Genomic DNA, 16,869 nt, shown 5'->3' with positions numbered 1-16,869 from the left:
TGTACCTGGTTAAAATAAATACAAAGTTACCTGTAAAATAAATATAAATCCTAAAATAGCTATAATATAATTATAATTTATATTGTAGCTATATTAGGATTTATTTTACAGGTAAGTATTTAGCTTTAAATAGGAATAATTTATTTAATAAGAGTTAATTTATTTTGTTAGAATAAAATTATATTTTACTTAGGGGGGTGTTAGGGTTAAAATTATCTTTAGGGGTTAAAAAAGCGGTGAGCTCCGATCGGCAGATTAGGGGTTAATACTTGAAGTTAGGTGTCGGCGATGTTAGGGAGGGCAGATTAGGGGTTAATACTATTTATTATAGGGTTATTGAGGCGGGAGTGAGGCGGATTAGGGGTTAATAACTTTATTATAGTAGCGGTGAGATCCGCTCGGCAGATTAGGGGTTAATAAGTGTAGGCAGGTGGAGGCGACGTTGAGGGGGGCAGGTTAGGGGTTAATAAATATAATATAGGGGTCGGCGATGTTAGGGGCAGCAGATTAGGGGTACATAAGGATAACGTAAGTAGCGGCGCTTTGCGGTCGGCAGATTAGGGGTTAATTATTGTAGGTAGCTGGCGGCGACGTTGTGGGGGGCAGGTTAGGGGTTAATAAATATAATATAGGGGTCGGCGGTGTTAGGGGCAGCAGATTAGGGGTACATAAGTATAACGTAGGTGGCGGTCGGCAGATTAGGGGTTAAAAAATGTAATCGAGTGGCGGCGATGTGGGGGGACCTCGGTTTAGGGGTACATAGGTAGTTTATGGGTGTTAGTGTACTTTAGAGTACAGTAGTTAGGAGCTTTATAAACCGGCGTTAGCCCAGAAAGCTCTTAACTACTGACTTTTTTCTGCGGCTGGAGTCTTGTCGTTAGATTTCTAACGCTCACTTCAGCCACGACTCTAAATACCGGAGTTAGAAAGATCCCATTGAAAAGATAGGATACGCAAATGGCGTAGGGGGATCTGCGGTATGGAAAAGTCGCGGCTGAAAAGTGAGTGTTAGACTCTTTAATGACTGACTCCAAATACCAGAGGGCGGTAAAAAACAGCGTTAGGAGCCTCTAACGCTGGTTTTCACGGCTACCGCCCAACTCTAAATCTAGGCCTTAGAAAGTTGCTTAAAATAGCATGCTCTATCTGAATCATTAAAGAAAAAATGTGAGTTTAGTGTCCCTTTAACTGTATATGCAGTAGGTACAGACCAATCATCATTTTTGTTCAATCAAATATAGCTTCTGGAGGTAAACAATGGAGATTAAAGTGCAATTTCTAGTTACACTTTTATTATAACATTTTAGTGAATATATATATATTTAATAAATGTATTTATTTATAAAATTTCAGAGGATTAAAAAAACAAAGATTTAGTTTTAAAAAAGAGGGAATTCTAATTAGTTTTGGAAAACATCAATGTGTTTTTTTTTTTAATTTGGAGTAGTGATTGTATTATAAATGTGCACGCCACCTATCTAGATATCTCTTCAAAAATGTACAACTAGAGAATTTATTAAATTTGATAATAGAAGTAAATTGGACATTTAAAAAAAAATTGTATTCTCTATCTGAATAATGAAAGGAAAATGTTGGGTTTTGTGTCCCTTTAAATTAGTGATAGGAACCATAGTACATACAGGACAGAGCTAACAACTTACATAGGTAAAGTAGAGTTTATAAACAAGAACAACATATTGCTGACATCAATCTGGGACTGGTATTATGCCTCAGAATTGCAATGCAGAAATCCAATGAAGAGTTTCAGATGTGTGCTGTGTTTGTAGGGAGACAGATTAACAACAACAAATACATACATATTTATATTAATCAGGCCTTAACCTTTTAACGCCGTTATGGCGTTGTATTCCGTCCAAATTTTTATGGGCTTTAATGCCGATAGACGGAATACAACGTCCTAACCGGGTGGCTTTCCTGAAGCCACTGGCGCTTCCCTGATGGGATCGCGGTCTGGAGAGTGTGCCTAGCATCATAGGGATGCTCCCCTGACGCGATCCCATCATTGAAATCTCGTGATCACTTGCACGATCACGGGATTTCAAATTGTTTACATTGGAACAGTTGTTCCGATGTAGACACTTTAACCCCGGCAGCAAAGGGTTAAAGGGACATTCCAGCCAATATTGGAATCCACATGGATGCATTTCAGTTTTGAATAGAAGCCTTTGTGTAATATACATTTATTAGCAAAAATGCTTCTAATAAAAGCTTTAGCTGTTTCAAATATTTATTTAAGTATGCACTGTGCATCAGCATTTTAAACACAGCACTTGCTCAGAGAGCCTAAGTTGCTTGTATCATCTGATAATGACTCGATTTGTTAATTCTTGATATGATACAAGCCCCACTGGTGCTCTGAGCAGCTGCTGCATTTAACATACATTTAAAATGCTGGTGCACTGAGAATAAATAGCTATGCTTCACATGCACATACAGAGAAAAATGTAATTCATCTATGTTCATTTAAATAGCTCCCAACAATAGATTCTAAAGTAAAACATTCTCCAGTAAATTAGAGGGACATGCAATTAGATTTAGTTTCACTAGTATTTATTTTACATTAGAGGCTTTGCAGACCAGTCACAATAGTGCTGCTTTTATTTATCCCATCTGTGGCCTAGAGAAGTTCACTTACCGCATTCATATCAATGCCATTGGTATAGGACCAGGCGTGCTGGAAGTATTCCTCCAATCGCTGCCGCAGCGGGTTGGGGATCTGATGGAAGCGGATGAACTCTTTGACACGCAGCATCTGAGTGTGGTACCTGGCAGTTCCTGAGTACAATCTCTGTATGATGGCTGAGACATTTCCGAAAATGCTGGCGTACATGAGAGCTACGGTCAACCATAAGAGACAAAGGTCAGGGAACACAGCTCATCACATAATGGATATATACAATTACATGACAGTCTAGACAAGAGCACCACACAGAAGTCCTGTAGGTGAACATACGAGTCTATAAAGGGACCAGAGAGGTGTATGGCAGAACCACTCTGCGAAGTATCAGATAACAGATGCTCCTATTCCAATCCATCAGATATAGGGTGGGAAATCATCATATGGTAGTGTGGATGATTTTTAGATCCCTTTTTAAGTCATCCAAATACACAGGGAGAACCATCATCTAATCAAATAAGTTAATGGTATCATAGCAATATCTAGTTAAAGGAACAGTCTACACCAATAATTGTATTGTTTAAAAAGATAGATAACCCCTTTATTACCCATGCCCCAGTTTTGCATAACCAACACAGTTATATTAATATACTTTTTATCTCTTTGATTTCCTTGTATCTAAGCCTCTTGAGACTGCCCACTTATTTCCGTTCTTTTGACAGACTTGCATTTTAGTCAATCAGTGCCGATTCAAATAACTCCACGGGAGTGAGCACAATATTATCTATATGACACGCATGAACTAGCTCTGTCTAACTGTGAAAAATGGTCAAAATGCACTGAGATAAGAGGCAATTCAAGGGCTTAGACATTAGCATATGAGCCTACATAGGTTTAGCTTTCCACAAAGAATACCAAGTGAACAAAGCAAATTTTTTGAAAAAAAAAATACCTGCAACCTTCTTTATGCGGACACAAGGTAACTAACGCTGCCGATACTTTCAGTAATGATAATAAGATTGACGCTTGATATATTAACCAAAGTGAAAAGCTCTGTTAAAGGGACAGTCTAGTCAAAAATAAACTTTCATGATTCAGATACGGCATGTCATTTTAAATAACTTTCCAATTTACTTATATAATCAATTTTGCTTTGTTCTCTTGGTATTCTTAGTTGAAAGGTAAACCTAGGAGACTCATATGCTAATTTCTTAGCCCTTGAAGGTGCCTCTTATCTGAATGCATTTTTTTAAAAATTCACAACTAGAGGGCGTTAGTTCATGTATGCTATATAGATAACTATCAGCTAGATTACGAGTTTTGCATTATTAATGAAAAAGCATCGTTATGCTTCATAACACTGCTTTTTCCCTAACACTGCTATTACGAGTCTTGCAGGTATAGGTGTACCGCACACCTTTTTGGCCGTCACGCAACGTCAGTACCGCACTTTTAAAAAAGTCCTTTTTCAATAGGACTTCCATAGCGCCGGTATTACAAGTTTGCCTGGGAGGCCAAAAAAGTGAGCGGTACACCCTATAACCACAAGATCCGTACCGCCATCTAAAGTCAGTAGTTATGAGTTTTACGTTACAAAACTGTAGCATAAAACTCATAACTTAAGTGCTAAAAAGTATACAAACACCCATAAACTACCTATTAACCCCTAAACCTAGGCTCTCCCGCATCGCAAACACTAAAATAAAATTATTAACCCCTAATCTGCCGCTCCGGACATCGCCACCACTTAAAAAATGTATTAACCCCTATTCCGCTGCTCCCCGACATCGTCACCACTATAATAAACTTATTAACCCCTAAACCACCGCCCTCCCGCATCGCAAACACTATTTAAATATAATTAACCCCTAATCTGCCATCTGCCCACACCGCCACTATAATAAACCTATTAACCCCTAAACCGCTGCTCTCCCGCATCACTACATAAATATATTAACCCCTAAACCTAACGTAACCCTAAGTCTAACCCTAACGTAACCCTAACCCTAACAACCCCTAACTTAAATATAATTAAAATAAATCTAAATAACCCTTACAGTTATTACCTAAATAATTCCTATTTAAAACTAAATACATACTTACCTGTAAAAAAAATCCTAAACTAATTACAATATAACTAATAGTTACAATGTAGCTAGCTTAGGTTTTATTTTATTTCACAGGTAAGTTTGTATTTATTTTAACTAGGTAGACTAGTTAGTAAATAGTTATTAACTATTTATTAACTACCTAGTTAAAATAAATACAAAGTGACCTGTAAAATAAAACCTAACCTGCCTTACACTAAAAACTAACATTACAATAAAATATAAAAAAATTAAATTAATCAAATACAATTATCTAAAATGAAAAAAAAATACACAAAATAAAAAAAAACGAAATTATCCAAAATAAAAATGAATTACTCCTAATCTAATAGCCCTAACAAAATAAATTAGCCCCCCAAAATAAATAAATAAATAAACCTAAGATAATCATTGCCCTGAAAAGGGCATTTGGATGGGCATTGCCCTTAAAAGGGCATTTAGCTCTTTTACATTGCCCAAAACCCTACTCTAAAAATAAAACCCACCCAATAAACCCTTAAAAAAACCTTACACTGACCCCGACGATCCACTTACAGTTTTCAAAGACCGGACATCCTTCCTCATCCAGATGGCAGAAGTCCTCATCGAAGTGAGCGGAAGTCTTCATCCAAGCGGGCAGAAGTCTTCATCCAGACGGCATCTTCTATCTTCATTCATGGGTGGATGAAGATAGAAGATGCGTCTGGATGAAGACTTCTGTCCGCTTGGATGAAGACTTCTGCCGCCTGGATGAGGATGGATGTCCGGTCTTCGAAAAGTTTAAGTGGATCGTCGGAGGTCAGTGTTAGGTTTTTTTTAAGGGTTTATTTCAGGGCAATGGTTAGCTTAGGTTTATTTAGATAGGTTTTTATTTCGGGTGGTTGGTTAGGTGGTGGGTTTAACTGTTGGGGGTTGTTTGCATTTTTTGTTACAGGTAAAAGAGTGGATTTCTTTGGGTCAATAGCCTGCAAAAGGCAGTTTAGTGTAGGCTAGGTTTTTTTTTATTTTGGGGGGACTTTTATATTTTTATAGGGCTATTAGATTAGGAGTAATTTGTTTTTATTTTGGATAATTTCTTTTTTATTTTGTGTAATTTAGTGTTTATTTTTTTTGTAATTTAGATAATTGTATTTGATTAATTTAATTTTTTAGGTTTTATTTTACAGGTAACTTTGTATTTATTTTAACTAGGTAGTTAGTAAATAGTTAATAACCTAGTTAAAATAAATACCTAGTATAAATACCTAGTTAAAATAAATCCAAACTTACCTATAAAATAAAAATAAAATTTAAGCAAGCTATAATGTAACTATTAGTTATATTGTAGCTAACTTAGGTTTTATTTTACAGGTAAGTATGTATTTAGTTTTAAATAGGTTATTTAGGTAATAATGGTAAGTTTTAGATTTATTTTGATTATATTTAAGTTAGGGGGTGTTAGGGTTAGGTTCAAGGTTACGTTAGGGTTAGACTTATGCTTAGGGTTACGTTAGGGTTAGGGGTTAATATATCTATGTAGTGTTAGTGATGTGGGAGGCCAGAGGTTTAGGGGTTAATAACTTTAGTATAGTGGCATTGACATTGGGGTGGCAGATTAGAGGTTAATAACTAATGTAGGTGGTGGCGATGTTTGGGGCAGCAGATTAGTGGTGTTTAGACGTGTTTTTTATGTTAGTGTGTTAGGTTTAAACATAACTTTTCCTTTCCCCATAGATATCAATGGGGTTGCGTTACAGAGCTTTTGTTTCCGTGATCGCAGGTGTTAGGCTTTTTTTTAGCCAACTCTCCCCATCGATGTCTATGGGGAAATCGCACACAAGCACGTCAAAACACAGCTTGTATTTGGGTGAGGTATGGAGCGCAATGCCACCATATCGCCAACACAAGCCGGGTTTTACAAAACCTGTAATAGCAGCGCTATAGGGAGGTGAAATACCGCCGCTTTTGTGGCGGTCGTTAATTTCCCTATATCGCTCAAAACTTGTAATCTAGCTGATTGTGCTCACGCTCGTGGAGATACCTAGGAGTCAGCTCTGATTGGCTAAAATACAAGTCTGTCAAAAGAACTGAAATAAGGGGGCAGTCTGCACAGGCTTAGATACAAGGTAATCACAGAGGTAAAACATATTTTAATATAACCGTGTTGTTTACGCAAAAAAGAGCAATGGGTAATAAAGGGATTCTCTATCTTTTTAAACAATAAAAATTCTGGTGCAGACTGTCCCTTTAAAGCCATTGTGACTACTCATACAGGACTTCACACACATAACTGGCCTCTTAGGTTTTAATTTTACATTTTTTCAAGATCTTTTATAAAGAGAATCGCTTTTGTGTATATACACATTACACTAAAATCAGTTTTAGATGTATTTATGTACTGTAAAATTAGTTTCCACTTGATGTATTTACAATGACTTGTTATACCAGCTACAGAGTTTAATATCTATGGAAATAGCTCCCTTTGGTATACTTTGTATGTGAAATAGCTTTATTTGCTAATTGTAACCACAACCTAATCAAACTGGCTAAGCTTTCAAGGAGAGCAGATCTCATTAGCTTATCTCTTTACTTACACAAACTCTTAATTTTCTTTTCTCTCACTGTATACACAATGAGACCAGTACTTTGAAGGGACATAAAACCCAAATGTTTTTATTCATATAGATTGTGTGATTTTTAAACAACTTTCCAATTTACTATTATCTAATTTGTTTTGTTCTCTTGGCATCCTTTGTTGAGAAGGATACCTAGGTAGACTCAGGAGCTGCTAATTTGTGACTTCACATATATGTCTTATGTTATAGGCGTATTCAGGGCATTAACTAGCGCCCAGTAATGCATTGCTGCTCCTGCAACAAAGGATATCAAGAAAACAAAACAAATTAAATAATAGAAGTAAATTGGAAAGTTGTTTAAAATCACATGCTCTATCTGAATCCTGAAATAATTTTTTTTAGTTTAAATGTCCAACAATCAAAAAAAGGACATTTTATTATCTTTCTGAACTCTCACCCTCTCCACTGGGAGCTTGATTTATTTTAATTTTTCTTGTTTACACAGCTTTTTTATAACAAGTACTTGAAAGTCACAGTATAGGTGTAGATAAAACAGGCACAAGCAGCTATTTCAAATGGATCTTTGGGAACACATTAAAGGGGAGCTAAATTACAGAACTAGCTTTTTTTGAAAGTACAGTACTTTGTGTTGTGGTGACAATTACATTATATATATATATATATATATATATATATATATATATATATATATATATATATATATATATATACAAACACACACATATATATATATATATATATATATATATACATACATATATATATATATATATATATATACATATATACACAGTATATATATTTAGAGGTTATTTTTTTCTAAAGCAAAAAAACATTGTTTAATCCATTTGAGCTAGGGCAATATGGGTATATAATACACGTATCTAAGATGTGTAATTAATATGTATTATACTGTAAAAATGCTCATTATACATTTTCGTTTATAAAATAGAAACAAGATTAACAGTACAGGATATTAAAGTAATAGTAAATCCTAGCGTTTTATATATATAAAGCCATATACTCACTTTAATATCTTGCATAAAAAATGGCCAAGGCATTTCCACGTCACAATAGGTGTTTTAAAACATTTTTCAAACTGTAAAACATGTTTTGCAATCTCACTGTACCGACCATGTTTATGCGATTTAACCATACCAACTGCATCTGTGCATCCCAGTTGGTAGAGTGAGATTGCCTAATTGCGTTCTATACAGTGAGATTGCAAAAACACAGTTGGTACAGTGATTGCTTAAAGGGACACTCAGGTTAAATTAAATTTTCATGATTCAGATACAGCATGTAATTTTAAACAACTTTCCAATTTACTTCCATTAAAAAAAAATGTGCACAGCCTTTTATATTTACACTTTTTGAGTCACCAAATCCCACTGAGCATGTGCAAGAATTCACAGACTATACGTATATGCATTTGTGATTGGCTGATTGCTATCACATGGTACAAGGGGAGTGGAAATATACATAACTTTAAAATTTGTTATAAAAAAATCTACTACTCATTTGAAGTTCAGACTAAGTGCTATTGCATTGTCTTGTTATCTTGCATTTGTTGGTTATGCAAATCTAATGTGTTGACTGGTCCTTTAAATGCATTCTATACAGTGAGATTGCATAAACACGGTTGGTAGAGTAAAATTGCCTAAATGCTATCTATACAGTGAGATAGGTAGAATGAGATTGCCTAATTGCGTTCTATACAGTGAGATTGCATAAACACGGTTGGTAGAGTGAGATTGCCTAAATGCGTTCTATACAGTAAGATTGGTAGAGTGAGATTGCCTAAATGTGTTCTATACAGTGAGATTGCATAAACACAGTTGGTAGAGTGAGATTGCCTAGATGTGTTCTATACAGTAAGATAGGTAGAGTGAGATTTCCTAATTACTTTCTATACAGTGAGATTGCATAAACATGGTTGGTAGAGTGAGATTATCTAAATGTGTTCTATACAGTGAGATTGCATAAACACGGTTGGTAGAGTGAGATTGCCTAAATGCATTCTATACAGTGAGATTGCATAAACACAGTTGGTAGAGTGAAATTGCCTAAAAACGTTCTATACAGTGAGACTGCAAAAACACAGTTGGTACAGTGAGATTGATTAAATGCGTTATATACAGTGAGATTGCATACACACGGTCGGTAGAGTGAGATTGCCTAAATGCGTTCTATACAGTGAGATTGCATAAACATGGTTGGTAGAGTGAGATTGCTTAAATGCGTTTTATACAGTGACATTGCATAAACACGGTTGGTACAGTGAGATTACCTAAATGCATTCTATACAGTGAGATTGCATAAACATGGTTGGTAGAGTGAGATTGCCTAAAAACGTTCTATACAGTGAGACTGCAAAAACACAGTTGGTACAGTGAGATTGATTAAATCCGTTATATACAGTGAGATTGCATACACACGGTCGGTAGAGTGATATTGCCTAAATGCGTTCTATACAGTGAGATAGGTAGAGTGACATTGCCTAATTGCTTTCTATACAGTGAGATTGCATAAACACGGTTGGTAAAGTTAGATTGCCTAAATGCGTTCTATACAGTGTGATTGCATAATCACGGTTGGTAGAGTGAGATTGCCTAAATGCGTTCTATACATTGAGATAGGTAGAGTGAGATTGCCTAATTGCATTCTACACAGTGAGATTGCATAAACACGGTTGGTAGAGTGAGATTGCATAAACACGTTGGTAGAGTGAGATTGCCTAAATGCGTTCTATACAGTGAGATTGCATAAACATGGTTGGTAGAGTGAGATTATCTAAATGCGTTCTATACAGTGAGATTGCATAAACACAGTTGGTAGAGTGAGATTGCCTAAATGCATTCTATACAGTGAGATTGCATAAACACAGTTGGTAGAGTGAAATTGCATAAATGCGTTATATAAAGCAAAAATGAATAAACACGGTTGGTAGAGTGAGATTGCCTAAATGCGTTCTATACAGTAAGATTGCAAAAACACAGTTGGTACAGTGAGATTGATTAAATGCGTTCTATACAGTGAGATTGCATAAACACGGTCGGTAGAGTGAGATTGCCTAAATGCGTTCTATACAGTGAGATAGGTAGAGTGAGATTGCCTAATTGCGTTCTATACAGTGAGATTGCATAAACACAGTTGGTAGAGTCACTGTAAAGAACTCATTTAATGCGTTCTATACAGTGAGATTGCAAAAACACAGTTGGTACAGTGAAATTGATTAAATGCGTTCTATACAGTGAGATTGCATAAACACGTCGGTAGAGTGAGATTGCCTAAATGCATTCTATACAGTGAGATAGGTAGAGTGAGATTGCCTAATTGCGTTCTATACAGTGAGATTGCATAAACACGGTTGGTAAAGTGAGATTGCCTAAATGCTTTTTATTCAGTGAGATTGCATAAACACGGTTGGTAGATTGAGATTGCTTAAATGCGTTCTATACAGTGAGATTGCATAAACACGGTTGGTAAAGTGAGATTGCCTAAATGCGTCCTATTCAGTGAGATTGCATAAACACGGTTGGTAGATTGGGATTTCTTAAATGCGTTCTATACAGTGAGATTGCATAAACACGGTTGGTAAAGTGAGATTGCTTAAATGCGTTCTATAGAGTGAGATTGCATAAACACGGTTGGATTGTAAGTTCCCACGGGAATAGGGTCCTTTCACACTGTACAAAAGTATCACTGTAAACACTTGTACTGAAAAGGATATTCTTGTTGAATGGATATTTTATTAATGATTTGCATTTGTATAAAGGTGTAACTGGTAGGCTTCTGGAAACATCATAATAGGATTTACAATTTATACTTTCATCTCTGGTAAATTGTTCTCGGGCAATACTAATGCTCGAGCAGGAAAACTTTACTTTATACTTGTAATACAAGTGCACAGATGCACTTTCACACAAGGGCAATTTATGGTAGAAATATAGCTCCACTTGTAAACTAGGCCTAAATACCCATACAGTCATTAATAACATTACTAACGATACATCACAAAAAACACTGATCTCTTCACAATAAAATGATTACTATATAAAACACAATAATGCAACACATTATTTACCAACTATAACATGATTCCTAAATAAGAAAACTATGAAGAAAATAATTGGGCTGTGATACATACAAGTGGCCTATCTTGTAATGCCCTGTTATTTACAATGTGCTTTGTTCTTTAGCAGTTAACTGACACTCTGATGCATCTTGCTCGTCTTATATTTGCTTTTGTTATAGCTATGTCAGACTTAAAGGGACAGTCTACTCCAGAATTGTTATTGTTTAAAAAGATAGATAATCCCTTTATTACCCATTCCCCAGTTTTGCACAACCAACACAGTTACCGTATATTAATACAATTTTTACCTCTGTGATTACCTTGTTTTTAAGCTTCTGCAGACTGCTCCCTTATTTCTCGTTTGCAATTTCCATTAACTGTGACCCCCTATCTATATCTATAATCACCGTCTTGACTATCACTGCAATTAACACTAACCTTGACATCCCTACAACCATTTTCACAGGTGATTCAAAACAGCATGGTTAGGGTTTTAATTGCACTGGTTTGATCAGGTTTGGCCAGTAAGGGTAATTTGTGGTTGGGGTGGGAAGTCACAGTTATGGTTAAAGTGCAGAGGTAAAATCTGAGAATGTAAGGTTCTTTATGCTTTGGGGAGGGGGGGGGTTAAGGCATCAACATGGATAATTTAGGCTGGCAGTGTTGGGATTAGGTTTAATGGGATATAACACTGGCACCTCTGTAGTATATGTACTATTGAAATAGTAACAGGGGTCAGAAACCATCATGGTCCTAGAGACCATCTATTAGGTGCTTCTATTGTCTAGTGGCCCACTACACTACAGTGGTGCAATGATGATATATGCTAAACTGCTCAAGTTTATACAGCTTGCATAGGCTCAAACCCTTTTAAATCTTGGTCTTTATTTCAGAACAGAAGCAAGGGTGGAACAATCTACTTGCCCCACCCCCCACCATAAAAACATAATTTATGCTTACCTGATAAATTTATTTCTCTTGTAGTGTGTTCAGTCCACGGGTCATCCATTACTTATGGGATATATTCTCCTTCCCAACAGGAAGTTGCAAGAGGATCACCCAAGCAGAGCTGCTATATAGCTCCTCCCCTCACATGTCATATCCAGTCATTCGACCGAAACAAGACGAGAAAGGAGAAACTATAGGGTGCAGTGGTGACTGGAGTTATAATTTAAAATTTAGAACCTGCCTCAAAAAGACAGGGCGGGCCGTGGACTGAACACACTACAAGAGAAATAAATTTATCAGGTAAGCATAAATTATGTTTTCTCTTGTTAAGTGTGTTCAGTCCACAGGTCATCCATTACTTATGGGATACCAATACCAAAGCTAAAGTACACGGATGATGGGAGGGACAAGGCAGGAACATTAAACAGAAGGAACCACTGCCTGTAGAACCTTTCTCCCAAAAACAGCTTCCGAAGAAGCAAAAGTGTCAAATTTGGAAAATTTGGAAAAAGTATGAAGTGAAGACCAAGTTTCAGCCTTGCAAATCTGTTCAACAGAGGCCTCATTCTTAAAGGCCCAGGTGGAAGCCACAGCTCTAGTGGAATGAGCTGTAATTCTTTCAGGAGGCTGCTGTCCAGCAGTCTCATAGGCTAAACGTATTATGCTACGAAGCCAAAAAGAGAGAGAGAGGTAGCCGAAGCCTTTTGACCTCTCCTCTGTCCAGAACTTCAGGGCACGGACCACGTCTAGATTATGCAAAAGACGTTCCTTCTTTGAAGAAGGATTAGGACATAATGATGGAACAACAATCTCTTGATTGATATTCCTGTTAGAAACAACCTTAGGTAAAAACCCATGTTTAGTACGCAGGACTACCTTGTCTGAATGAAAGATCAGATAAGGAGAATCACAATGTAAGGCAGATAACTCAGAGACTCTTCGAGCCGAGGAAATAGCCATCAAAAACAGAACTTTCCAAGATAAAAGCTTAATATCAATGGAATGAAGGGGTTCAAACGGAACACCCTGAAGAACTTTAAGAACCAAGTTTAAGCTCCACGGAGGAGCAACAGCTTTAAACACAGGCTTAATCCTAGCCAAAGCCTGACAAAAAGCCTGGACGTCTGGATTCTCTGCCAGACGTTTGTGTAAAAGAATAGTCAGAGCAGAAATCTGTCCCTTTAGCGAACTAGCGGATAAACCCTTTTCTAAACCCTCTTGTAGAAAAGCCAATATCCTAGGAATCCTAACCTTACTCCATGAGTAACTCTTGGATTCACACCAATATAAATATTTACGCCATATCTTATGGTAAATTTTTCTGGTCACAGGTTTCCGAGCCTGTATTAATGTATCAATAACCGACTCCGAGAAACCACGCTTCGATAGAATCAAGCGTTCAATCTCCATGCAGTCAGCCTCAGAGAAATTAGGTTTGGATGGTTGAAAGGACCCTGAATTAGAAGGTCCTGCCTCAGAGGTAGAGACCATGGTGGACAGGACGACATGTCCACTAGGTCTGCATACCAGGTCCTGCGTGGCCACGCAGGCGCTATCAGAATCACCAATGCTCTCTCCTGTTTGATCTTGGCAATCAGTCGAGGCAGTAGCGGAAAAGGTGGAAACACATTAGCCATGTTGAAAACCCAAGGGGCTGCTAGTGCATCTATCAGCACCGCTCCCGGGTCCCTGGACCTGGATCCGTAGTACGGAAGCTTGGCGTTCTGGCGAGATGCCATGAGATCCAGTTCCGGTTTGCTCCAACGAAGAATCAGTTGAGCAAATATCTCCGGATGAAGTTCTCACTCCCCCGGATGAAAAGTCTGGCGACTTAGAAAGTCCGCCTCCCAGTTCTCCACGCCTGGGATGTAGATCGCTGACAGGTGGCAAGAGTGAGACTCTGCCCAGTGAATTATCTTTGAGACTTCTAACATCGCTAGGGAACTCCTGGTTCCCCCTTGATGGTTGATGTAAGCCACAGTCGTGATGTTGTCCGACTGAAACCTGATGAACCTCAGTGTTGCTAACTGAGGCCAAGCTAGGAGAGCATTGAATATTGCTCTTAATTCCAGAATGTTTATTGGAAGGAGTTTCTCCTCCTGAGTCCACGATCCCTAAGCCTTTAGGGAGTTCCAGACTGCGCCCCAGCCTAGTAGGCTGGCATCTGTTGTTACAATCGTCCAATCTGGTCTGCGAAAGGTCATTCCTTTGGACAGATGAACCCGAGACAACCACCAGAGAAGAGAATCCCTGGTCTCCTGGTCCAGATACAGTAAAGGGGACAGATCTGAGTAATCCCCATTCCACTGACTTAGCATGCATAATTGCAGCGGTCTGAGATGCAGGCGCGCAAATGGCACTATGTCCATTGCCGCGACCATTAAGCTGATTACTTCCATGCACTGAGCTACTGATGGGCTTGGAATGGAATGAAGGACACGGCAAGCATTTAGAAGTTTTGATAACCTGGACTCCGTCAGGTAAATCTTCATCTCTACCGAATCTATAAGAGTCCCTAGGAAAGGGACCCTTGTGAGTGGAAACAGAGAACTCTTTTCCATGTTCACTTTCCATCCATGTGACCTCAGAAATGCTAGAACTATCTCTGTATGAGATTTTGCATTTTGAAAACTTGACACTTGTATCAGAATGTCGTCTAGGTACGGAGTCACCGCTATGCCTCGCGGTCTTAGTACCGCCAGAAGCGAACCCAGAATCTTTGTAAAAATTCTCGGAGCCGTAGCTAACCCGAAGGGAAGAGCTACAAACTGGTAATGCCTGTCTAGAAAGGCAAACCTTAGGTACCGATAATGATCCTTGTGAATCGGTATGTGAAGGTAGGCATCCTTTAAGTCAACTGTGGTCATATATTGACCCTCTTGGATCATGGGTAGGATGGTCCGAATGGTTTCCATCTTGAACGATGGAACCCTTAGGAATTTGTTCAAGATTTTTAAGTCTAAGATTGGTCTGAAGGTTCTCTCTTTTTTGGGAACCACAAACAGATTTGAGTAAAACCCTTGCCCTTGTTCCGTTCGCGGAACTGGGTGGATCACTCCCATCACTAAGAGGTCTTGTACACATTGTAGAAATGCCTCTTTCTTTACTAGGTTTGTTGATAACCTTGACAGATGAAACCTCCCTTGTGGAGGAGAAGTTTTGAAATCCAGAAGGTATCCCTGAGATATAATCTCCAACGTCCAGGGATCCTGTACATCTCTTGCCCAGGCCTGGGCGAAGAGAGAAAGTCTGCAGCCCACTAGATCCGTCTCCGGAAAGGGGGCCCTGTCTTCATGCTGTCTTAGGGGCGGAAGTAGGCTTTCTGGCCTGCTTGCCCTTGTTCCATGACTGGTTGCCTCTCCAACCTTGTCTGTAACGAGCAGTAGTTCCTTCCTGTTTTGGAGCGGAGGAAGTTGATGCTGCTCCTGCCTTGAAATTACGAAAGGCACGAAAATTAGACTGTTTGGCCTTTGATTTGGCCCTGTCCTGAGGAAGGGTGTGGCCCTTACCTCCAGTAATGTCAGCAATAATTTCCTTCAAGCTGGGCCCGAATAAGGTCTGCCCTTTGAAAGGAATATTCAGTAGTTTAGATTTAGAAGTTACATCTGCTGACCAGGATTTAAGCCATAGCGCTCTGCGCACCTGTATGGCGAATCCGGAATTCTTAGCGGTAAGTTTGGTTAAATGTACTACTGCATCCGAAACAAACGCATTAGCTAGCTTAAGAGTTCTAAGCTTGCTCAAAGTCTCATCCAATGGTGCTGTGCGAATCGCCTCTTCCAGAGACTCAAACCAGAATGCCGCTGCAGCAGTGACAGGTGCAATGCATACAAGAGGCTGTAATATAAAACCTTGTTGAACAAACATTTTCTTAAGGTAACCCTCTAATTTTTTATCTGTTGGATCTGAGAAAGCACAACTATCCTCCACCGGGATAGTGGTACGCTTGGCTAAAGTAGAAACTGCTCCCTCCACCTTAGGGACCGTCTGCCATAAGTCTCGTGTGGCGGCGTTTATAGGGAACATTTTTCTAAATATCGGAGGAGGGGAAAAGGGCACACCAGGTCTATTCCACTCCTTGCTAATAATTTCTGTAAGCCTTTTTGGTATAGGAAAAACGTCAGTACACACCGGTACCGCATAGTATTTATCCAGCCTACATAATTTCTCTGGGATTGCAACCGTGTCACAATCATTCAGAGCCGCTAACACCTCCCCTAGCAATACACAGAGGTTCTCAAGCTTAAATTTAAAATTTGAAATTTCTGAATCCGGTCTCCCCGAATCAGAACCGTCACCCACAGAATGAAGCTCTCCGTCCTCATGTTCTGCAAATTGTGACGCAGTATCAGACATGGCTCTCGTGTCATCGGCGCGCTCTGTCCTTAACCCAGAGCTATCGCGCTTGCCTCTTAACTCGGGCATATTGTATAATACTTCTTTCATAACATTAGCCATATCATGTAAAGTGATTTGTAAGTGCCTTGATGTACTTGGCGCCTCAATCTCACGCACCTCCCGAGCGGGAGACGAAGGTACTGA

At 38.6% G+C, this 16,869-nt stretch overlaps 1 protein-coding gene across 1 annotated transcript in view; it reads right to left on the bottom strand.

The window, feature by feature from the left end:
• KCNH6 (potassium voltage-gated channel subfamily H member 6) overlaps positions 1–16,869 on the bottom strand; it is a 730,996-nt gene that overhangs the window by 145,322 nt on the left and 568,805 nt on the right. The window contains exon 7 of the mRNA XM_053699785.1: positions 2,657–2,856. Within this exon, the coding sequence (XP_053555760.1) occupies positions 2,657–2,856 (200 nt within the window). The remainder of the gene's footprint in view (positions 1–2,656; positions 2,857–16,869) is intronic.

Source organism: Bombina bombina, chromosome 1, assembly GCF_027579735.1.
Source record: "Bombina bombina isolate aBomBom1 chromosome 1, aBomBom1.pri, whole genome shotgun sequence".
Taxonomy (NCBI): domain Eukaryota; kingdom Metazoa; phylum Chordata; class Amphibia; order Anura; family Bombinatoridae; genus Bombina; species Bombina bombina.
This window is presented reverse-complemented; position numbering and strand designations above follow the sequence as displayed.